Source organism: Myxine glutinosa, chromosome 6 (assembly GCF_964187855.1).
Source record: "Myxine glutinosa chromosome 6, kmMyxGlut1.1, whole genome shotgun sequence".
NCBI classification, from domain to species: domain Eukaryota; kingdom Metazoa; phylum Chordata; class Myxini; order Myxiniformes; family Myxinidae; genus Myxine; species Myxine glutinosa.
The window spans coordinates 119,178,792-119,203,342 of record NC_136266.1 but is presented as its reverse complement, the minus strand read 5'-3'; the positions used below and the strand labels follow the sequence as shown (position 1 = coordinate 119,203,342).

Here is a 24,551-nt window from a genome sequence, read left to right as displayed (position 1 = left end):
GTAGTGTATATATTATACAGTACTTATAAATTGAGAAAAAAAATGTTGACATTTATCAATGATTGCATCGCATTCCAAGAAAATTGTTAACACTCCTCATATGGGCATTGTTGGAATTTAAGCATGGAAAGCCAAAAGGGCATCAGCAAATGGACGTGTAAATGATGTGTGAATGAATTAAAATGATGTGCGAAACCTACTTCGGATTCAAAAATTTATACTTGGATTTGTGCCAGCCTGGCAGTTAAAGGTGGTACTTTATCTCATTTTTAACTTACGAACTCCATCAGCGAGGGGTTAGATGGACAAAGTAGCGCCGCCGTGAAGTGGTGGCGAGTCTGATGTTTCATTCAAAAAACAAATGCCAGTCTATGGTTAAAAGCCGATTATAATTTATAATGCCTTCAAAAAGGGATCCCCAAACACTTGGAACCATGCTGGACAGGACTCCACACACCCTGGCTCTCACCACCCTCCCGAGCCGAGCGTTTGGAAAGCGCTTGATTGCTTCCTTTTTTTTTTGACGGATTCTGCCTCCATCGTTGATTGCCGAGCTTCAAGAACAAAACAAAATGAGTGCTCGATGACACGCCTCCCCATCTACTGCATCGACATGAAGGAAGCTGGGAGGATGCTTTGTGTGGAGCTGAGCACAATGCTCGAAATGATGTTGTAGTCTGGACGACGAAGGTCCTTCCAATAACTCGCGGAGCTCACAAACACCATCAGACACCTTGTCGCCCACCATTATGTCAATGCACAAGACTTTTTCTCGAATTACAATCAACTAGCTTTGAGAATGCTTTGAGAATATTTATGAATGTCATAGGGATGCCCAAATAATGAACCATAATGAGCTTTTATTTTCCTTACATTGGATTTTTAAAAAATAATAATGCCAGTTTTCTATTGTAAATTTTGACATTAATTCTAGTTATATATAGCTTATCATTCTGCCATGGCCGTCAAAAAAGGAATTCTGTAAACCCCACAAAGCCATTGGGAGAGCAATGAAAAACTGAGTGGGATTGAAAGGAGGGCTTTGTGTGGCAGACATGAAGGTGTGGGCCTACAATGATTAAATGCGCACCAAATGGCCTCATTATTTCAGCAAATCCTCAGGCCATATTACGAGAGTTCAGCAGGACTCTTTCGGGTAAAGGCTGAATCTTTTACACAGCCGGTGCATTCAGATTGTACAAAGACACCATTTTTTGGAGCGTCTGCAGCAGCACAATCATACTTGTAGATTCCACTATTGGTGTAAATATTAAAATCTAGAACATTCATTTCATTTGGTGAAAAATTAACAAAGCTCTGATTGCCATCTGTTCATTTCTTGGTTGTTACGGAAAATCATTCGGCGGCATACGATTTTAGGCCCTGCTCGAGGCCGAGCACTGAAATCGCAGACTAGACACGAACCCTATACATCATACCCGTGTCAATAATTTCAGCTATTAAGTCACGTGACCCCCCCCCCCCCCCCCCCCGCTACCTCCAAGGCTTTACTGTATGTGTGCGATCATGCATGCTGTGACAAAAGGAATGGATGACGTTGTTGGATTAACGGCATAAATAAGAGCAGTCGGGTTAATTTGGCTTTTTCGAATCAGCTCATTCTATACCTTTTCTTGAACAGGCGAACATATGATGAATGATGCTTTTAGGATATTTCCAACATACGTTTTAGCAAATCAAATCTGCAATTTTTTGGATAAGAAGTCAAGGCTCATGAAAGAGCTACAACACTGAACGGATCAGGATGCAACAGAACAAAAGGAACAGTCAATCTTTTGGATCTGGCTGTTTGGTCGAGTGGTTGAAGACTTCTTTTTTTTTTGTACTGGGAGGTGTGGGTTCGATTCCCAAGCCTGCTCATTCTTGCCAACATACAATATTGGCCAGTCTGGAGAGCATGGCCCCCGCTAGCCTCCCCTCCATCCCAACATGGTTTGACAGCCGGCCTTCGTCCCGCAGTGTAGTGAAACAGACACGGTTTACAGATTTTTTGTTTTACTGGTGCATAACATCATTAATTATTATCAATGTGATGAAACAGAAACCAAGGTATTTCACCACAAAACCCCTCTGATAATCCGCGAGGCACAGAAGGCAGTTTGAAATGCTTGAAACTCCAAAGTAAGGGAGTAATATGTGAACTACTTTTACAATTACAATAGCAACAAGCAAGAACGTAAGGATTTAAAGAAAACACGACAAATTGAAGTAGGATTCTTAAAATATTTACTTACATAAAGAAAGATTCATAGAAGACATAAATGACAGAATGTGAGAAGCCGACATACCAATAATGGAGGAGAGAGAAACAGTTATACAGAGAACAAAGACAAACAGGTAAAGTACAGACAGGTATTGAAGACAGCAAGGAGGGACCCCGATGCAAAAAGTAACAAAACAAGTAAAGGTACATTCAAAGTACACCGCCCCCATGCCAAATAATTAAATATCCTACAGCGCGGCATTGCCGGGGCGCCTCCGGCGCCCGGCAATACCGCAGTGCAGCACATACATAGAGAGTGCATTGGGAGGGAGAGGTGTACAATAATTGATTGATTAATTGCATAATTAAAATCAATAAGACTATCATAAAATATTTTCTTAATCAATTGGCTAATAGCATAACTAAACCACTAGTGACTAGTGCTTCATCCGAAGATGTATCTTTTAGAAATTTAATTAAATAAGTCATTAATAAAAAATTAAATACTTAATTGATTAATCAATAAATAATTAATCGATTAAATGATTAATCAATAAATCAAAAATATCATTTATAGCCACATCACCTGGTCACTGTCATGTCCAAATATTAGCTTCCTAGCTCAAAAGGTGCCTGAGATATTACCCAGATGAGAAATAAAATAAATAAATGATTATTAATGAAAATTAATAAATAATAATCATAAAAAATTAAATAGTTAATCAATTGGCTCATGGAATACATAGACCACCACCATTTCATCCGAATCTGTAACTTTAAAAATAATTAATTAATGAAGTCATTCATCGAATAATTAAATAATTAATATATCAATTAATTAATCAATAAATAAAAAATACCCTTTATAGCCAAATCACTTGATCATTGTCATGTCCAAATATCAGCTTCCCAGCTCAAAAGGTGCCTGAGATATTGCTCAGAGGAGAAATAAAATAAATAAATAATAATCGTAAAAAATTTAATAATTAATCAATTCGCTAATAGAACACATAAACCACTACCATTTCATCAGAATCTGTAACTTAAAAAAAATGTTTTTTCATCATTAATCGAATAATTAAATAATTAATCGATTAATTGATTAATTGATTAATCAATAAATCAAAAATAGCCTTTGCAGCCAAATCACTTGGTCATTGCCATGTCCAAATATGAGCTTCCTAACTCAACAGGTGCCTGAGATAATGGCCAGAAGAGAAAGGAAATGTCTAAGTACTTAATCGCTAATAATTAAATAACTCATCAATTAATTGATTAATCAAAAAACAAAAAATACTGTTTTTGCCAAAGTACTTGCTCACTATTGTGCCGAAATTTCAGCTTCCTAGCTCAAAGGATGGATGAGATATCGCCTGGACAACCAAGAAAGCAAGAAAAAAAACAACCAGAGTGAAAACTGAGTACTCCCTTTCAGCGTGCATCATTGCCGAGCCCCCTTCGGTGCCCGGCAATGACGTTTTGCAATGCCTGGAGATGGCATAGGAAAGGTGCGGTGTACAAAAACAACAGTAGCTTAAAAAAACACGACGGTTAGCTTGCAACATTTTGTCTTGCCTGACCTTGCCTGACGCTTGTGTACTTGGTAATAATAAATACCATACAGGAGGAGTCGGTACCTTCGCCGGGAATATTTCTGTAGCACAGCATGGAACGAGCAAGAAATATTAAATATTAATATGGTGTGGGAGAAGAAGAAATGACAGATGTTTACGCGTCATAGACTAGATGGATTTATGGGAAAAGGCCATGTTTAAGCTTCTCGGTGAATTTTTGGGTATAAGTTGGGAACCTCACTTTTTAACATAATTAGGGTATGTTGAATTCGATTAACCCGGTTCCCAAGCCGAATTTTGAGGTTTGAATTTTGAGATTTGTGAGGGTTTCTCTGTTGATTCAGCACGACATAATTATGTTGTTCTCCAAGACTGGTAAACCAGAAGAAATGTCACCGACAAGTGATGCTCTTCATTTCCATTTGATGCGAGCACACCATCAAGCCATGGTATGGAGAAATGCTAATTGTGCCATACCTGACGCTCCTGCACCTGAGTAAATGGGATGGAAACGTGGCGATTCAGGACCAGAGCCTATTCTGATGTCACTGAGTCCAATCCCAGAAAGTTGCCTCGAGATGATTTGTTGTGCATGGCAGAAGCAATGCAAGACTCGACGCTGCAAGTGTCGCTATTCAGAGTTGAGGTGCACATCAATGTGTGCCTGTCAGCAACAGAGTGATGATCAGACCCCTTGTATGAATTTGATGCAGTTTTGCAAAACAACATGTGTGACATTACTGAATGTATGTGCTTCATGGCTATGTATACTTAATTTCAGAATAAATGGTTGTATGAAACATTGTCTTATTAAAACCATTTCCCATTTTATTGTGTCCAATTTCAATATCAGTTTGAATGTCTCTTTCAATGTCGCCAACCATAATATAGACCAGATGGATTTATGAAAAAAGGCCATGTATAAGCTTCTAGGTGCATTTTGGGGTAAAAGTTGTAAAGTTAAAGTAAAAGAGCTGCATGTATATACATGATATATAAATGCTTCTTCAAAGAAATTGTCCAAAAATGGCAATTTGGCGGCCATTTGTTTATGCTAATTAGAAGGTCAAACACTCAAAGTTTGGCTTGGGAACCGGGTTAATCGAATTCAGCATACCCAATTATGTTAAAAAGTGAGGTTCCCAAATTTTATCCAAAAATGCACCTAACATTCACATTTCTCAGAATTCCATCTAGTCCAGTGGTTCTTAACCTTTTTAAAGGCGCCGAACCCTAACGAAACCCACCAAACACTCGCGGAACACCTCAAATTTGACCAAAAAATTAAGAAGAATTGCATCTTAATGCGTTTTCTGTTCTTCTTTTAGGGAGGCGATCTGGGAAATGCGTGGTTTTGTTTTGGCAAGGGCCACCCTCAAATCATTTTTGCATGCAAGCCTGCTCCTTTTCTTTATTTTAATGTCCACCAGTTTTGAAAACACATGCTTGCAGAGATACGTTGTAACGAACAGTGTGAGGATCTCAAGGGCAATTTTAGCGATGTGAGGATACCCTTCCATTTGGCGGCACCAAAACGTTGAGAGCGTTGTTGTGCCGAAGAGTTGTTGTTGAGTCTGGCTCTGCTGAAGTTCGATGATGTCGTCGAGGTATTGGTCGTTGACATCTGCCGTTGCAACGTCGAAAGTAAATGGCTGACGCACCCATGCTGGGTATTGCTCTTGGTCGGGGAAGTAGCCGTCGAATGACTTTCCCAGTTCATCCAAGTGCATGGCAATCGCTTGCTTCAGTTCCCCCGGTACAGCAGTGCCTCCAACTTCAGACTCATCTTCGATCCCGCTCACGCACTCGTCCAGCAGCGAAAAGTTCGCAAAGTTGTCGTTCTCTCTTCGCCGCCTCCACAACGGTAACTTATTTCGGAAAGCGCTCAGCTTTTCTTCATATTCGATGACATTCATTCCACTGCCCTGCATCTGGCAATTAAGATGATTGAGTGCGTCGAAGATGTCAGCCAAGTACGCCAAGGCGAGGATGAACTCTGACTCTTGGAAGTGTGTTGCATGGCAATGCTGGTGTTCTCGCAAAAACAGGGCTAATTATACACACAAGGCAAAAACACGGCTCACTACCTTCCCTCGTGATAACCATCGAACATTGGAGTGGTAGAGAAGGACTTCGAATTCAGAGCCGATTTCATTGCACAGCTCTTTGAAGATGCGATGATTCAGAGCACGGCTTCGCACGTAATTCACAGTTTCAACGACGATTTTCAGAACATTGGCCAGTTTTGGAGGCAGGGTTTTTGATGCCAGCGCATGTCTGTGCAGGACGCAGTGCGTGACGATGATGTGTGGTGCATCGGCCTTCACCAGCACTCCAAAACCAAAGTTGCATCCCAGCATGGCTGGAGCTCCATCCGAGCAAACTGAAGACACCATGTTCCACGAGAGGCCATTGCTTCTGAAGAAGTCGTTCACAAGCTTCTTCATGTCAGCTGCCTTCATTGTTGTTGTGAGAGGCTTGCAGAACAGAAAGTCTTCCTTGATCTCGTCTCCTTTGACATAATGCACAAATAAGATGAGCTGGCACAAATTCGAAACGTCAGTGGTCTCGTCGAGTTGAAGGCTGAATTTCGTCGGGCTCACGACTAAATCTGCAACTACCTGGGTGAGGATGTCGTCGCTCATGTCGTCGATTCTGCATCTGATGGTGTCATTTGAGAGTGGAACGAGAGACAACTTGTTTTCAGCAGCTTTTCCCAGCATGATGTTGGCCATCTTCAACGCGGCCGGTGTGATGAGTGTCTCGCCAATGGAGTGCGGTTTGCCCTGCTTTGCGATCAGGTACGCAACTTCATACGACGCGGTGAGGATCGGTTTGTCAATTGGAACGAAGCCGAGAGTGGGCAAGGTAGCACTTGTGTCGAATCGGACTCTCTTCAATTTGAATTCATCCAGCGTTGCGCCTTTGTACTGCCCCTCGCTGTGCAGTTTTTTGAAGTGTTCCCGTAGTTTTGCTGGTGCTAGGCTGGAGTTGCTCAACTTGACATTGCAAAGCATGCAATGAGGACGCTGACTTCCGTCCCGTTCTGTCAAACACGTGAACCCGTACCGCACGTAATTCTCCGACCACTTCCTTTTTTTGCTCGACATACTGCAAAAAAATAATAAAAAAGGAACAAACTGATCTTAATTGAGTTCGGGCAAATAATTATATGACAAAAATTAAAAAAGGTACATGCTTAAATATAATCAGTACCCCTCTGAAAACTGAGAAATTTTAACGAATAAAACATAACTTATAGTTACGATGACGGGATTTATTATCTACTCAACTCTATGTCACCTCAAATCCCATTATAATATTACATAGAAAACTGTGAATTGTTAGTTTTGAATTGTGACCAAAGGAGTTATATCACCTCCACCTAATTTTCTGAGTAATTCAATCATATTTTATAATCACCATCCACTTTTGACTTTAATATAACTCTGAACCTGCCCGGCTTCGCACGTAATTCACGTTCTGCATATCCACAAACATTTCCAACTTACTTTTCAATTAATCAGTAACTCCAAAGTAAGGCGAGACCAATGGCGCACGGCACACGGCAAGCTAATCGAGGCTATTCACTGGAATTTCCGAACACCTGCAAAGTCCAAAATCCAGTAAGTAAGTAAGCAAGTAAGCACCATCAACAGAATAATTAGCAAGTTGCTCATTGATTCAACTTACTACAGTCAGTGTGAAACAACTTATCTTAAACACAGACCAGAGAAACCATGATTGGGATGGGAATACAATTACAAATAACATTTCCATTCGTTCATAACATACATAGCAAACTAATAATAATATTAATAATAAGCGTAATTATACATAGATTCAAAATTGACACAAAACTAAAAAACAAATTGCAATGCGTTTCGGAGGACCCCCGCCGAACCCCTGAGACTGGCTCACTGAACCCCTGGGGTCCAGTCAAACCCAGGTTAAGAACCACGGATCTACTCTATCATGAATATGAAAAGAATGAAGTGCCATAAAGTTGGATGAAGGAAACTACAAGTACCGAGGCTTCATGTTACCCTTGACATTGACAATTCCACCAAGATTCGAACCTCAGTCTTTGCCTTCTCTCACTCAACCATCAGTGGAATTATTTAAATAATTACAATCTCTAAAGTCATACTTATACTCGATTTTTTATTTCATAATCAGTATTTACTTTTCCTCTGAAATTTGCTTCAATTTTGCTTCAAACACCAAAACAAAATATTGTTACCACATTATTACGTCATCTATTACTGTATTCCCCTTTTCATGAACAAGAATATTTCCCTTAAACTGTATCCTTACAGGCGTCAAATGCAATTGTTCGTTTGAAACGGATTGATTACTTGTCATCATTGCCACCATCATCATCCTAATAGATTGTCCTAAAATGTGTTGGAATTTAAAGACCGAGGCCCAGTTGCATAAAGGATCCTCAGGGAATTCATTGATCCTTGGACTACAGTCATGTACAATTTTTCTTTTTTTTCTTTTATTCTAATAAAACCGAATTGATTGATTCATTGAATTTCCTTAAATATTTCCTTAAGTTTCCCCTTAAGGACATCCTTAATTTGAGGATGGTTGCATATGCGAGTATTCCTTAAATTTTTTCATTAAAACCTTCCGTAAATGCAAGGAGAACCTCCCATCCTCCCCCCCCCCCATTCCTTCATTCCTTCCCCATCCATTCCCCCACCCCCCCCCCTTCCCATGCCTCGTCCCCCCAGGCCCTCTCCCTCCCACAGATCGTCCGATGTCCCTGTTCTCTGCTGTTGTACGTGTGTGCTTCCCTCTCTCTCCCCAACTTGTCTCCCGCTCCCTTTATCGTATGTTTTGTGTGTCGGTTTTTTTTTGTGATTGATGTCAGCTCTTACACGAGCCTCGATCTTGTATACAAAAAATAAAAATAAAAATAAAAATCCTTAAACACCAACCTTTGAGTTTCAAAATGGTACACTTCATGGAAATTGTTCAGGTAGAGGACGATTTGGGTAACTTCGTCAATCTTTCATGACATCCAGAATACTTTACTTTTATAATTTCACACTTTTACCATTCTGTTGAGAATTCCTCAGGGTTGTTTATGGAAGAAACCTAAAGGAAATCCCTCGGAATCACAGTGTACCTCAATGGGAATCTTTCCTTATGGATAAGGAAATTTAATGCAACTTGGCCCCTGTCCTGAAGATGCATTTGTACTTATGAATGCAAACAGCACTTTCATCAAGCGATTAGGAGAGACAGTGGAATCCAATGACTTACAGAATCACCGAATTTGGGGGTAATAAAAAGGAAGAGCACGCAAAGCCGTTGAATGCTCGGAAGTACTGATTAGCTTTCAACAAGTGCGATTCTTTAGCTAGTGAAGATTTGCTTTGCTCTAACAAGGATTTGCTTTGCTCTTGATTTCCACCCACAGCCCGCTCAACTGCCATGGCCTTCCGTGCTTTGTACGTTGCACTATTGTGCATGTTTCTAAAACTCTAATGCCTTAATTTATGAACAAGATATCTGTCGGCAAGGTCCGACACAGAAAAGGCCTAATTAATATGCAAATTAGGACGATGAAATTGGTAAGACAAGACTAGTTTAATCAAAAAAACATTACCCTTGAGTGTTGTAATCAACTTCTCTGACCTTCATAGCTTTAAGCTTTACAAGAGATTAGCATAACACAGCCAGGCCTAATAATCTGCTATGCTATACCATTGGGACATTGCAACACTAAATTCCTTAAGCCCAAACTCTGATTAGGCCACCATGTGCATGTTAAGCACAAATTCTACAAAGAACAAGGTGTGCTTGCACTGAGTTTTGGGAGCAAAATTTAAAGGATTAAAACATGAGTTACTGTCCATTTTACAATCCTGCTTTCTTCCTCTTGATTGTGCGAGTAATCATGCTTTTTCCTACCGCCTATCCTACCTCCCACCATAGTTCTGCTTCCATTTCCTTTCTGGGCCCCTCGTTATATTGGGTTGGCTGCCTCTGTTAGACTGTCCTCTGGGAAGTGCAGCAACATTTAGTCCCCTGCCAAACCTTTAACTATTCCTACAGAGTATTGCGCATATTTCATAAAGTTGTGAAGTAAACCCTCCCTTTTACCTCTACCTGAAAGCCTGGTGGTGGCTTGACAGTTAAGGTGGCTGGCTTAAGTTATTAGGGTCTTGAGTTTGAGCCCCTGCCGTGCTGTTGAAATAACACGAGGTGGGTTGACTCTGCCTGTCATCCTTCCGAGGACGGCAAAATGAGTACCAGGTGACTGGTAATAGCGGCACTGCATCAATGGCATCGGCATGCTTCCAGAAAATGATGCAACCAGCAGCCCCAGGCTGCAAGCGCAACAACAACGAGCTCTACCTGCAAGTAATAATGGCGAGAAAACGAGATCACTGCATGGCATTTTTGCCCTATTAGTGGCTACATGTGATCCTGGAACCTGTTCAGACAGGTTTGTTGTGCTAATTACAATATTAGCTTCATACTCTGAGCCTTAAAATGAGACAGACTTCATGCTGAAAAAAAAGAAATGGAGGTGAGTACAGGCATGCTTGAGAACTCACACCACCAAGCAATTAACCTCTCAACATAGGCCTTCATCCCTCACTCAGCACCAAATCATAACACCATTTGACCATTTGTAGCCATGGCCCATGGGAAATAACAGGCCTCCAAAGGCTTGTCTGTTTTCTCATACACTTTTAGTTTAAACTCTGGTGGCCCTTTCGGTTTCATGCGTGGTTGCGAAAGTGCCTTTAAGGTAAGATAACCTGAACATAGTTATTTGCGACATACAATACATCTAAAACAGGAGATTTTTGTTGAAACTGACTCCTACTTCCCATCTGCTTTTGGCCAAATGTTTCACAAATTGCAGGCCCTGTGCAGAAGCTAGAGATCAGGAAGCATAAACAGCACTGATGAAATATAAAGCGGTGAACACTTTGCTCGATCAAAACAGAGAAGTTGGAATATAATGTTGAAGGATTTTTTTAAAAATAAAAAAGCATATAAGACAAACAGGCTCAAATATTCCCTTTGTTCAAGGTTGTGTAGCTCACAATGCAGTGACCCAGCTGGCACCGCATCTCGACTCGGATGCGATTCTTTTGTGAATTGAAAACTGGACCCGATAGCTCAGATGTGAATAAGCCATTCTGCAGTCACTGCTACTCAGTGAGAGTCCAATCAAATAACCCATAAGTTGAATATGCTGACATTAAATAAACCTGAAAGTGTCTGCATCAATTTTTAAAAATAACATTCTGACCCCACTTCAAATGGCATCACAGCCGACTCCGCTCTTGAGAAGGCTGAATGCCTCAACTCTGCGTTTGCTTCCAAATGTTGTGTCCCCAACCCCAACATATCTGTACCTGCCCTACCAAGTCACACCCAACTGTTCTTGTACTCTGTGTCCTTTGCAACTGAGAAGGTAGAGAAGTTTCTGGCAATCCTCGACTCTGATTCTGCAACTGGAACAGATGGCATCAGCTCACGTATCCTAAAATCCTTCTCTGCTAATCATGTACATTTCCTTTCTACTCCTTTCACCCTATCATTTGCCATAGGTCATCTTCCATCTGCTTGGAAGTCAGCCAACATCAATACATCACATGGGCCTGGTGTTGGCTTAACGGTTAAGGTGGCTGGCTTAGGATATTAGGGTCTTGCGTTTGAGTCCCTGTCGTGCCGTTAAATTAACACCAGTTGTGTTGACTCAGCCTGTCATCCTTCTGAGGTTGGCAAAATGAGTACCAGCTTACTGGTAACAGGCAGCATTGCATCAGCGGCACAGTCGCACCCCCAGAAAATGATACAGCCAAGCAGCCGCTAGCTGCATGCAAAAGCAACAATACATTACATAAGCAACATAGAAAAACCGATCCCCTTAGATACTAAATCGAATCACAAGCTGATACAAACATTGGAATATGTCTTTCAATCCAAACAAATCTCACACTCCTAATTTATCTCTCCGAGACCGTCTGGCAAAGCCCTCCTATTTACTTTCTTAACAATCCTCTTGAGGATGATCAGTCACTCAAATTTTTGGTCTCCCTATCAGCCATGATCTTTCTTGGGCAAACCACCTTTCAAAGTTGGCCTCTAATGCCAGTCGCCGGCTGGGCATTCTCCGTTGTACAAAGTCCTTCCTTGGTACGGTCAGTGGTCTCTCTGTCTTCTACCACCTCATTTCTGGTCTTGCACCCTCTGCTCTTTCCATGCTTTGTCCCCTGGCCCCCAGATTTCTGCAGGGCACACGAGGTCCACCATCAACTCCCTTCTGGCGAAACTACCTAAATCTAGGATCACTGCCCACCTCCACTCATTCATTACCTTCGCAAAAGCGGAAGGTTATGTTTTGATCGCTGTGTATTTATTTGTATGTCTGTGTGTGTGTATGTTAATCGCATAACTCAAAAAGTATTCAACCGAATTGCATGAAATTTGGTGGGATGATTGGTTATTATACGGGACACATTTGATTAGATTTTGGGAAACAGATTTGCTCAAATTCTGACTATTTTTAACTCGATCGTATTTCACTCAAAGTTATGAGCGACTGAAGAAGAAGATGTCCATCCAGGACGTCATCACTATAACGCGATCTCCCGCGATCATTTCAACCTCAAAAAAAATTATAATTGCAGATTTGACAATAGATGAGGCATATTAACAAACGAATGAAACAGATTTGCTCAAATTCTGACTATTTTTAACTCGATCGTATTTCACTCAAAGTTATGAGCGACTGAAGAAGAAGATGTCCATCCAGGACGTCATCACTATAACGCAATCTCCCGCGATCATTTCAACCTCAAAAAAATTTATAATTGCAGATTTGTCAAGAGATGAGGCATATTAACAAACGAATGAAACAGATTTGCTCAAATTCTGACTATTTTTAACTCGATCGTATTTCACTCAAAGTTATGAGCGACTGAAGAAGAGGATGTCCATCCAAGACGTCATCACTATAACGCGATCTCCCGCAATCATTTCAACCTCAAATGAAATTCAAATTGCAGATTTGTCAATCGGGGAGGCATATTAACAGACGAATGAAACAGATTTGCTCAAATTCTGATTTTTAAAAATCGATCGCATTTCACATAAAGTTTCACATCGCATACACTCCCATGCCAAGTACAGAACAGTAGCTGCGGCGAAGGTATGCGCTCTACCGAGTGCCCGGATTCTAGTTCCTCTTTTTTCCCACATGTGGATCCAACTTCAACATTCTCTTCAATCTCATTCTTCCCTCCAAGCCATTATATTTTCTATCCCATCAACCACACTTCACCTTCCCCCACCCTCAAGTCCACCTCTTTTAAAATCTTCAGTTTTTCCTTCCTGACAGTTTGCTTCTGCATCCATTGTTTCGACTCCATGTGTCCTCCCTTACCCCCGTATTCATCCCCACATCCCTCATTTGCCCAAGACTCCCTGTATTTCATCCAGTTGTTCACGTGTTTCTCCCTCTCTATTTCTGATGTTCCTTTTGTTTTGTTGCATCCTGATCCGTCCCATGTTCTAGCTCTTCCACAACCCTTGACTGTATATAAACAAGACCAAAACTCTAACTTAGGCTTGTAAAACTTAGGCATAGGCGTAGATGGGCTCATAAAATATTATAAACCAGAAACACATAGGATTAGCTTTTTAAACAGTCGCTAATGCTGCTTTTAACATAAAACAAAGAAATTTGGAGGAATCCCGACATCCATGAGGTAGGTATTAATTACAGAACTGAGCAAAGATCTTCTTTAATCTATATAGCCCACATGGGTTGGGTAAATAACATGACCCTTCCTGCTGCTAAAGTGGCGTTTTCGTAGCGGCCTTTTGAAACCCACCAATTAAGGTTATATTTTGAAAACCACAAATGAAACCCACTTTTCCTGCTGTTTAACACGAAACTGACAGGGAGGAAGACCGGGGTGTGCTTATTTACTAAGCAGTGAGATAGCGCTTGCCAAGACTTGCCTTAACGGTTTTGAATGGCGTGCTTGCTCGAATGCTTAAACCACTTGGCGATCTCTCCACAAGAACCTTGGTAAATGAACACACAACTAATGTTCATGAGACCCGACCATAGAGAGACTGTAATCTATATACCCCAAAAAGGAATGACCCTTCCTGCCACCCCCGTAGTGAGCGGGTGTACTAGTAAATTTAAATGTCGGTCGGTGGAGTCAGCCGTCGTAATGACACCATAGACGTAATGACGTTGCGTGACGGACGGACTCAAAACTGCCGCTACTTTAATATATTGAAGATGATATATTTTAACCTCCAGTAACTTTGCAGTCACTACGAAGGGATTTTTGTTATGATAAGACTTACTACAATATTAACGCTATGTTATCATTATTATGAAAATGATATTACTAAAAATAACCGAGGCGATATTCCTTACTTCCGCAGCTATTAGTACCATACACCGCTTATCATTGATTCATGAACCATACACCGCTTCAATTCACTAACTTTGCATTCACGACATTGGGATTAATGTGTTATGGTCATATTTACTATATTATTATTATTATTATTACGAAAACGATACTACTGTATTAAGAACCCTGGGCTTAATTTGTCTGAAGAGGCCTGAAGATGATGCATAACGCCTAAGGCCTATACGTACCGTTTTGTTGGAAGAGACGTAACGTCTATGCTTTCGATATTTGATGGTCATTTTAACAATCGGTTTGTTTGTGTTTCACACTGAATGAAAAACGTAAAGGTAGAGCATGGTGATTGTGATATATGATAGGTTCGACGATATGTTCGGCCTGAACAAATTTGGAATCAAAATGGCGGTGTGTGCTGAGTCAGCTGCCGTACCACCGTAATGATGTCAGATGTAATCACATCACCCTGTCATGTGACCAGATCCTCGGCTCTGATTGGTATACGTTTGAGGGGACATACATACATACATACATATGGACGGAGGGACAAACACTGTTCTCGACGGCTTTGCCCTATGGGCCACGCCATAAAAAAACATTTGTGAACAGAATGATGTTATAATGTAAATAAGATGGGCAACAAAGAACGTTTTAATGCACGTTGCTTTAGAAAACTTTAGGAAGACAACAAAATAAATATTTGTTGCTCTGAGGATATAAATATACAAGTTTTCATGTACAAAACACAGGCATTGGAGTCGATTTAAAGCAATTTCATTTCGCTGTCACTCACCCAAATCGGCCATGTCGGTTGCGGGAGGAGCAGCAGTGCCCCCTTCATCACAGAACAGTTGAGGAGCTGGAAGCCGACCTTGAGGAAGCTTCATTCCCAGCTGATCAGCGAGTTCGGCATGATCTCCTGGATGGACGTAGTCAAAAGAACTGCTTCCTGCCATTTCCACCTGGCATCGCACATGTTTCCTCTCAAATTGTGGAATATTACGTAACCTATGCAATTGCAGCAGTTTGCCATACATACAAGAGGAGGCCTTGTGGCTTATCATGATTGTTCAATGTCCATACCACATTAACCGAATCTATAAATTTACTTAACTTCTACCTATTTGTCCCATGCTTATCATTAGCTTATTGATATACAACATCCCTAGCAAACTGCATCATTGAATTACATTTGCCATTAATCTCGAGGTAAGAAATTGATCCAGGATACTAGCGTACAACTCCTTTTGAGAGATACCATAGGATCTCACTTCAGAAAACACCTGAGATAAATGCAGACAGAGGAAAACGATAGGTGAAGCTACAACACCCAAATTTTACTCAGTGAAGGTCCCCCATCCAAGTACGACCTGAGCCCAACCCTGCTTAGCCTCCAATATCTGATAGGATTGGGCGTATTGAAGCCGATAAGTCATATAGACACGTTGTTACTACATATTAACTACTAGGTTGGAGATACCTGTTCAATGTTCATATTATGTACCTTATATCGTTATGACGAGTCACTGGGTCAGTGTCACCCACATGTCGGGTTGTCTGTTTCACTTTCAATATTAGAACTTGTGTAAGAATGGGTTTCTGTGTGAAACCTCGGATTGTGAGCCAGTGCCAGTATCAAACACGATGGTCTTCGGAAGGCAATATGGTGGTGGCTTATGGTCAGGATCCCGGCCTGAGATCCCAGAGGTTGCGCATTCAAATGCAGCTTTAGGCAGCAGCATTAAGGATTTGGATTCTAAGCTTCTGAAAACCTAGCTAATCTCAGGAGAATTAGCACATCTCGACAAGATCGTCAGTTAAAAACCCAGCTGATTCGTTAATGACCCTCAGGGATAGGGGTAATCTGCCAACCTTGCCTAAGTCTGGACTACAGTGATACCAGTCCACAAATTGTGGTTGACTTTTAATGCCCTCAGGGAAACCTGGGATGGGAACAAATTGCAACTTATGAAAAGGCAAAGCCACCCCAAATCACCCAAACCAAATTGAAAGAAAATCTTGATTGCTTTTCTTGTTTCCACGATCCTATAAATCCAAAGCTAGTTAGTGGAACACTTGTGATTGCAGGAGAGGTGGCTCCTGTGGACATAAATTGTTTAATACCACACTTCTGCTGTAGTGAATCAATCAATTTGTCAGGCCGAGGAAACCTCAACAGTTTCTATCCACATATGAAACGTATGACAAGCAATTCACAACATCACACTAACTTGACAGTTAAAAAGTACATAGTGGATAAATAATCTTCACGAATGAAGCTTAACAATAATTTAAAAACACCCAATCCTCCTCTCCGCCACAAAAAATTTTTTTTAGAGTCTGGAATCTTAAGAAAAATGAATGTTCTGCCTCAAATCCCATGGTATTCGATGTTACCGTCTGATAACACTGTATTTATTACCGCCGCCACCAAAGGTTTGATGGAGGTTATGTTTTCACCCCTGTCTGTTTGTCTGTCTGTCTGTCTGTTTGTGAACAAGATATCTCAAAAAGTTGTGGACGGATTCGGACCAAATTTGGCAGAGATGTAGTGAATGTGACAAGGATGAAATGATTCCATTTTTGTGAAGATCCGGATCCGGCTAGTATAATTTTTAAAGATGATTCTTCACCATTGAGTGATAGGACTACAATCGATACACAGCACGATATCTCAAAAAATTATTGACAGATTTGGACGAAACTTGGTGGACAGGTTGGGTGTGTGACAAGACCGAATTGATTCGATTTTGGTGAAGATCTGAATGTGGATTCGGATATGATAATTATTTAATTTTGTAAGTGATTCTTCACCATTGAGAGATCAGTCGAAAATAGATATATAGTACGACATTTTAAAAAGTTGTGGACGAGTTATGACTAAAGTTTGGATGAGTTGGTTCGGTGACAAGAACAAGCCGATTAGATTTTGGTTCAGGTCCGAATCCAGATCCGGCCTATCAGTGGGATACAAAACAAGCTGTTCGGCCTGGCGGGGGTATGCGCTCTACCGAGTGATGTCCTAGCTTTCATTGTAATTCTTTTTCATCCCTCCAATCCCCCGGGAGAGAAGAAAACGTTCATACAGTTGAAATGAAGACTTTTCTTCAAGTCTCCTAAATGAGGGTCTCCAACCGCCCCTCCTACCTTCCCACTACATCCAACCTCACCTCGTGAATATGTATCATATTGGCCATTCTATTAAATGGACGCAGTCCACCAGAATCTTGATTCCAACATGAAATGTAACTTCTGGTGCGCTCGGCAAATCATTATGCGGCTGTTCAAATAGCAAACAGTCAGAGTGGAGCATTAACTAGGCCACTGCAACACTTATTGAATGCTTTAGATTCTCCTCTCGACAAACAAGGATGAGGGATCATTAAAAAAGGCTCACTATGAAAAGTCCTACAGGATGGTGCACTTGCCTTTGAGCCGTCTAGTAAGGACTCGATTCACAATCGAACTGAATATGAAGTGTCGGACTGGTACGGACTGGCAATTGCAATGGATCCTGATGAACACAGAGATTCTCCAGTGTTGTTTGATGAAGAGTAAGGAAGTTATCACTGGTACCCTGGGCGAATTCTAAATTATTCCTGCTTGAACCTACATCCAGGGCCCAGAGAAGAGATGGGTATACTACTGGGTCTATTTGCTCAAATAAATGCCAACTTGAGGCCCTACGGCGGAAAGGCAACCATCAGATGAAAGGCAAGGTGAAGAGAAGTTTCGATTTTCACGATTCTGTTGTCCTTTGAAAGGACTTTTTTGTGGAGATTATCGAGTTTAATGGGCTGGCAAGCTACCCCAGTGCTGGCATACTCACCTTTGAGCTGTTTAGTCTGGACTAGACTGCTGATGAGACTATAAATTGCCATCCTGGTGTTTCACAAGCAACGCGTTGCATCATTGAGTGCGCTGCCCCTTGGATGGAAGTTAAGGTGGTGTCTGCTCTACTGCTCACACTTACAAATTCCTGCTCACACTCTCTCACCGATCCACATTTGGCAAGGATATGTTAAAAAAAAAACTCCTCAAAATTAGTTGAGAGAGGTTATCATCCTGTCGTTGACTGATGATATAGGCTGTTTGAGGATGATAGGAAGATGATAGGAAGATGTTATATTGAGTAAACAATTTAAATGCCGAAGCAGACCACAAACCGAGTATCCTCTGTTGTGTTTAGTCCCTCTTTGGCAAATCTGCACTTCTCAAAGTGTACAAGGCCTTTGGCGATAGCTCACTGGAGTTATGTTTAGGCCTTCCCACATATGGGGTGGCACCCCTGCTTCACACTTGTCACTCTTAGACATGGTGGAATACAAGGTTCTCAACATCAGTCGCATCTTCTGCAAAGATGCACAGGGTATGATGCTTTGTAATTGCAAACAGGTTTGTTGTCTCTGTTCTACTGCCTCTCCTCACACGTTGCTTCATCACACCATTTTTTCCCAGTCCCTCAATGTCATAACCCCCCTCCCTCCTTCCACCTCCCCACACCCCACCTTTTGTGAAACTCTCAAAACTAATGCTCATAATTTCTCACCTACCCTTGTTTGCTCCTCTTTACTCTCACTTGTGGAACCTCCTTCCTAAGTCCGTTTGATCCCATTCTTCACTCCTGTGCTTCAAACAACTGGTGCACCACAATCTCCCACCACTTCTCTCAGCTATGATCTCTTCTATCCTCTTTAATCTCAGACCCCTCCATCCACCATCTTTCCTCTTCTAACATAATTACAGGTTTCTATGTTTCCTTCCTGCTCATCTCTCTCCTCGTTCAACCCTCGTTGAATCCACATGGTGTCCTGTTCAATTGAATGTGCTATCCCTTGACGTCGGTCAGTGCATTGTCTTCTACTCTCTGTCTCTTTTACTCTTCCATAAACGTAGACATTCTACTTTTAAAATTCTCCAATAACTCGTAATTCACTTGATTGAGTTGGAGGTTTTAACGGCTCGAGAACAAAGGTTTGTGTCCCAGATGCCTGTCGAGTACCTAACCTCCCACGTCTTAACTTAAGTAACAAATCTTGATTTACTCACCGCAGGCAGGTTGGTGGTCTTTGTCTTCTTCCGACTCCTATCTGGCCTTGCCCCCCCCCCCCCCCCCCCCCAGCGCTGTCTGTGCTCTGTCCCCCAAATACTCCTACAGGTCGCAGCACAAGATCTGCCAGCAACCCTCTTCTGGTGAAACTGCCAAAATCAAGACTCTCTATTCACCTTCACTCTTTCATTCCTCTTTTCTCCCGCCTCTGCAACAAACTCCCTCACTTTCTTCAATCCCACTCCTCCCTCCAGGTCTTTAAAACAGCTGTTCACCACCATCTCATATCTTCCCCCATCCAAAACCGTGATCTTTTCTCTTCCTGTTAATTCACCCCAGATCCACTTTTCGGAAATACCAACTTCTTTCCTGGAAGTCCTAGCAGTGTCCATGCGTTTTTTTTTTTACCTCTCTCACCCCCACCACCATTCCCATGCCTCCTCCCCCCAAGCCCTCTCCCTCCCACAGATCTCCCGATGTCCCTGCTCTCAAATGTTGTACTTGTGTGCTTCCCCCTCTCTCCCCATCTTGTCTCCCGCTCCCTTTATTTCGTCTTGTGTATCCGTTTGTTTTTATTGTCATTAATGTTGGCTCTTACACGAGCCTCGATCTTGTATACAAAATAAATAAATAAAAAAGTCACAAAAAAGCACCAACTATGACAGGCCTGGTAAACACTCACTTGCAGAACCCTTCTCAGAAATCCATAATTGTTCTACAATTCTATGATGGTGCTACTTGTTCAATAAGTGATGAGATGTAGTGGACGCCTTGAGCACCAATTTCGTATTTGTGTGCAAAACCATTGTACGTTGTAAAAAGTTCAGAATACCTTTTGTCCTCCATTTTACTTCCCTTCCAAATCAGTGTAATCCACAAGAAGTACATCCAGATTCAAATCTCACTCAGGGTTCTTTGTGCAACATCTTACAAAGATGGAGTCGTGTTCCTAAGTGCTTTAATCAACCCCATGCCGTGCACCCACTCATTGGCCACAAACAAAAAGACCATCGAAGAAAAAGGAACATCCATTACTATCAGCCTGCGCCATTTAATCCCCCTCTCCACTACCTGCACCCCAGCATGTGGCAAAATACTCAGGAGCAATATCAGTAGACAGAAACCCTTCAGTTTGCTTTAGAAAATACAATTCCTTTGGCCCAAGGGAGTCAGTACTCTTATCGCATTTCAGCTGTGTGTCTGCTAAGCACGCATGGCCTCACGTAGCAGTCACAGCCATGGCCGCTGGTAATGGCATGCCTGCCACTGCTTATTGTAAGTTGCAAGGGCATGTGTAAAGGAACTCTTTATCTGAGCTGCACTCCATAGATTTGGCGTAATCAAATATCCCCTCGCAGCAAACCTTTCTTGTAATCATCGAGGCACGCATGGTCTCCGCTCGAGAGCCGTGGGGCAAGTTGCTGCCCGGGGATGGAGAGATCGATAGTGATGAAGCTGATGCTGATAAAGCAACCCAACACAACTATGAAAACATTTTGAGCATCTGTGGGTCTTAAGATCAAATTTTGTTTTTGCTAACTTTCTGCCCTGCTGTTGCTATGAGACATTTCAATATTTACCCAATCGTGGCCAAGTGTTGCTCCTCTGTATTGGTGAGAGTCTGCTAATTCTGTTTGTGACCCTTTTTTTTTCAAACTGATAGTTGTTCAGAGATAAAAGGACTTCTTTTGATTCTGAATTCTTCTACTTCTCTTTGTAGCGAGTGCCAACAGCTCCAGCATATCCAAGTTGCCACTTCTCCCAAGGATTTAAAAGCAGCCGCCGTATGGTATCTTCGGTCAGTTAGGGACTACTTATACATTTTGTGCGTGGTGTTGGCTTAACGGTTAAGGTGCTGGCTTGGGATCCTAGGATTCATGATGCTCAAATCCCGGTCGGTCGTTTAATTAACACCAGCGGGGTTGACTCGGCCTGTCGTCCTTCCGAGGTCGGCAAATTGAGCACCAGCTCACTGGTAATTGGGGCGCTGCATCAGCGGCACTAACGCGCTTCCAGAGAAATGCTGCAACCAGCAGCCACAGGCTGCATACGAAAACAACGACATACATTTTGTTACCATGACAGTCTTGGCAAATTATTGCGAAGTTTATAAAGTTTATAAAGTTTATAAACTCAAAGTTTATAAACTTATACGAAACAAAAATCATCAGAACACACATGATATAGTAGATACAGAAATTCAGGTCCGGTGAATTCAACGTCAAATGCGCAAAACGAGTAAATGTTGCTCGTTTGTGGATTTGACAGACTGTGGATTCTGCTTCTGGTTCATTGCACAAGAGACATGGTTCAAGTTTGAATAACATGCTATTATTTGTCAATTTGATTGGCTCTGTGTTTTCCTAGGCCTTCCTTTGTTTACTTAACCACTCTTTCATATACCCTTTTGTTGTTAGTATATTCAACAAGAATGCAAATTTTATGGATGGTCTTCCTTTGATATACTGTACTGTTATCATGGCACTCATGGAGGAGCTTGTATATCAATGACATGAATTGCAAGGACATCAGTAGACAATGGATAAACGCATATGGTATGTGGGATATCAATCCGAGTCCCGTCCATGCCACCTACATCATGAGCTACCCAGTTCAAATGGCAACACCAACAGGCCAAACCCAATGGGAACTTCCACCGTTACTTATTTATTGCTTCCCTGCACAATTCTATCATATTCTCTCCTTCCTTTCTTTATCCTGAAATTTACTCCCCCCTGCGTGTTATTTCTGAAAAAGGAAACTTTCCTTCTTTCCCCAAATGACTTTCCTGCTTTCATTATCTTTATCAATTCATTTCCAAAGCTCATTGCTTTCCGAATGTAGTTGTTGCTCCGAGAAATGTGGTAAAAAGTAACTTCACCCCCCACCCTGAAAAGCTATTTTGGGAGAAAGAGAGAAAGAAATTGAAACACAAAGAGTGGTTTTCGATGATAAACATGGAAACGTTATCCCAATAATGCGCTTTATGGATGCATAGCAGTGCTTCAATTTAACCAAGCGCAACATACAGTATTCTTGCATGATTCATGAATTAAGAAACAAACAATGAGGGTTGATAGAGTTAGAATAGAAAAAAGGAAAACAAACAGAGATTATGGATTGTTTCAAGTCATATTCGAAACAATCGCAAAAGTAAACTGCTTCCAAAATGCTGCTCCTGAACAGCATGATTGTCATTCATCAAACAGCCCTGCATTGGAATCTGCAATTTCACAGGAAAATGCATTCCCTGCACACATCCATTATGCCCCTGAGTAGGGTCAGACAGGATTGTGCAGATCTGTCTGGTCTGGGTTTGATTCCCGACCTGACGACAAACTGTCAGATGGGTGCTTCGCAGGCAGGGAGGGCGCGCTGCATCATCCAGGAATGCTCCCTGCAGGAATGCTCCATGCAGGAATGCTCCATCCAGGAATGCTCCATGCAGGAATGCTCCATCCAGGAATGCTCCATCCAGGAATGCTCCATCCAGGAATGCTCCATCCAGGAATGCTCCATCCAGGAATGCTCCATCCAGGAATGCTCCATCGTGGAATGCTCCATCGTGGAATGCTCCATCCAGGAATGCTCCATCCATGAGATGGCAGTAGTTGGTACACGCTAAAGTTGGTACAGATGGGTGCTTCGCAGGCAGGGAGGGCGCGCTGCATCATCCAGGAATGCTCCATCCAGGAATGCTCCATCCAGGAATGCTCCATCCAGGAATGCTCCATCCAGGAATGCTCCATCGTGGAATGCTCCATCCAGGAATGCTCCATCCAGGAATGCTCCATCCAGGAATGCTCCATCGTGGAATGCTCCATCCAGGAATGCTCCATCCATGAGATGGCAGTAGTTGGTACACGCTAAAGTTGGTACAGATGGGTGCTTCGCAGGCAGGGAGGGCGCGCTGCATCATCCAGGAATGCTCCATCCAGGAATGCTCCATCCAGGAATGCTCCATCCAGGAATGCTCCATCCAGGAATGCTCCATCGTGGAATGCTCCATCGTGGAATGCTCCATCCAGGAATGCTCCATCCAGGAATGCTCCATCGTGGAATGCTCCATCCAGGAATGCTCCATCCAGGAATGCTCCATCCAGGAATGCTCCATCGTGGAATGCTCCATCCATGAGATGGCAGTAGTTGGTACACGCTACAGATCTCTCGGTGTATTCCAATGAAGAGTGGGCGAGTTTTCGCCGGAACCCAGAACAAATTACAAATTCCTGCCAGATTCCGTCATACATCAGGCCTAGCCAGCTGTTTTGTGAAAGACCTGGGCCTGTAGTAAACCTCTAGGGTCTGCAAACCTCAACTTGATGAGAAAATAACAAACAGAACGAACGGTCCCGATTCATTTACAGATGACAGATTAAAGAAACTATTTACTTCAACAGAAGGTGGAATACTTTTTATTTAAAATTGAGTGAATGAAAACAAATTTCTTTGAAAGATGATTCCAGTTGCACTTTGAGGCTGAACGCGTCCTGTCTATGTCGCGTTACATTCTAAATTCAGTTGAACCTTGGCTCGATGAACCTCAAAGGGAGCACCTGCTTGGCTAAGTGATTGTTTTGGCTCACTGCTGTACAGTCATGAGATTTTACTGCATAATGATTCACCAATGAAATAAAAACAAGGATGGAGCTGCAAAAGGCAAATGGAGATGCTGCACTGTCTGATTAATACCATGAAAACTATAAAATTAGAAAACAGAGGGCATTGAGCTAATATATTGGAGGAAGTTCACCATTTATAATGGAACCTCAATGAGACAAAGTCCTCAAGGAGACAGAAAGTCCTAAGTCGATGTTTGTATAAGAGCTACCACAAAGAACATATAATAAAGGGAGCGGGAGACAAGAGGAAGCACAACAACAATAGGGAACATGGACATCAGGAGATCAATGAAAGAGTGAGGGCTGGGTACATGGGATAAACAGAGATGATGGTCAGTGTTTTGTTTTTCTGGTGTTATTTGGTTTCTTGTACGATAGCTATATGTATGTTGTTTGTGAGAGCGAAGTGTTTAAGTTGCATGGCCTTGCTGATGAGGCTGTCCATGTTATATTGGAGAATATTACGGTTATGTGTGCTTTTTTGGGGTTGGGGTGGTTGGTTGTGCACAGGTGTTGGTGGTGTATGGATGGAGGTGATGAGGGTGATGGTAATACGTTTGCGACTTGTGTCGGTGCGTCCTTGTTTGGGCATGAGCTTGAATTCAGCCAAAAGCTGCAGCCCCAGGTCCAGGTATGTCTACAATCTCA

At 42.0% G+C, this 24,551-nt stretch overlaps 1 protein-coding gene across 1 annotated transcript in view; it reads right to left on the bottom strand.

Moving 5' to 3' along the window:
• Positions 1 to 24,551, bottom strand: part of NPAS3 (neuronal PAS domain protein 3) — a 287,095-nt gene that overhangs the window by 69,759 nt on the left and 192,785 nt on the right. The window contains exon 4 of the mRNA XM_068120941.2: positions 15,025 to 15,193. Within this exon, the coding sequence (XP_067977042.2) occupies positions 15,025 to 15,193 (169 nt within the window). The remainder of the gene's footprint in view (positions 1 to 15,024; positions 15,194 to 24,551) is intronic.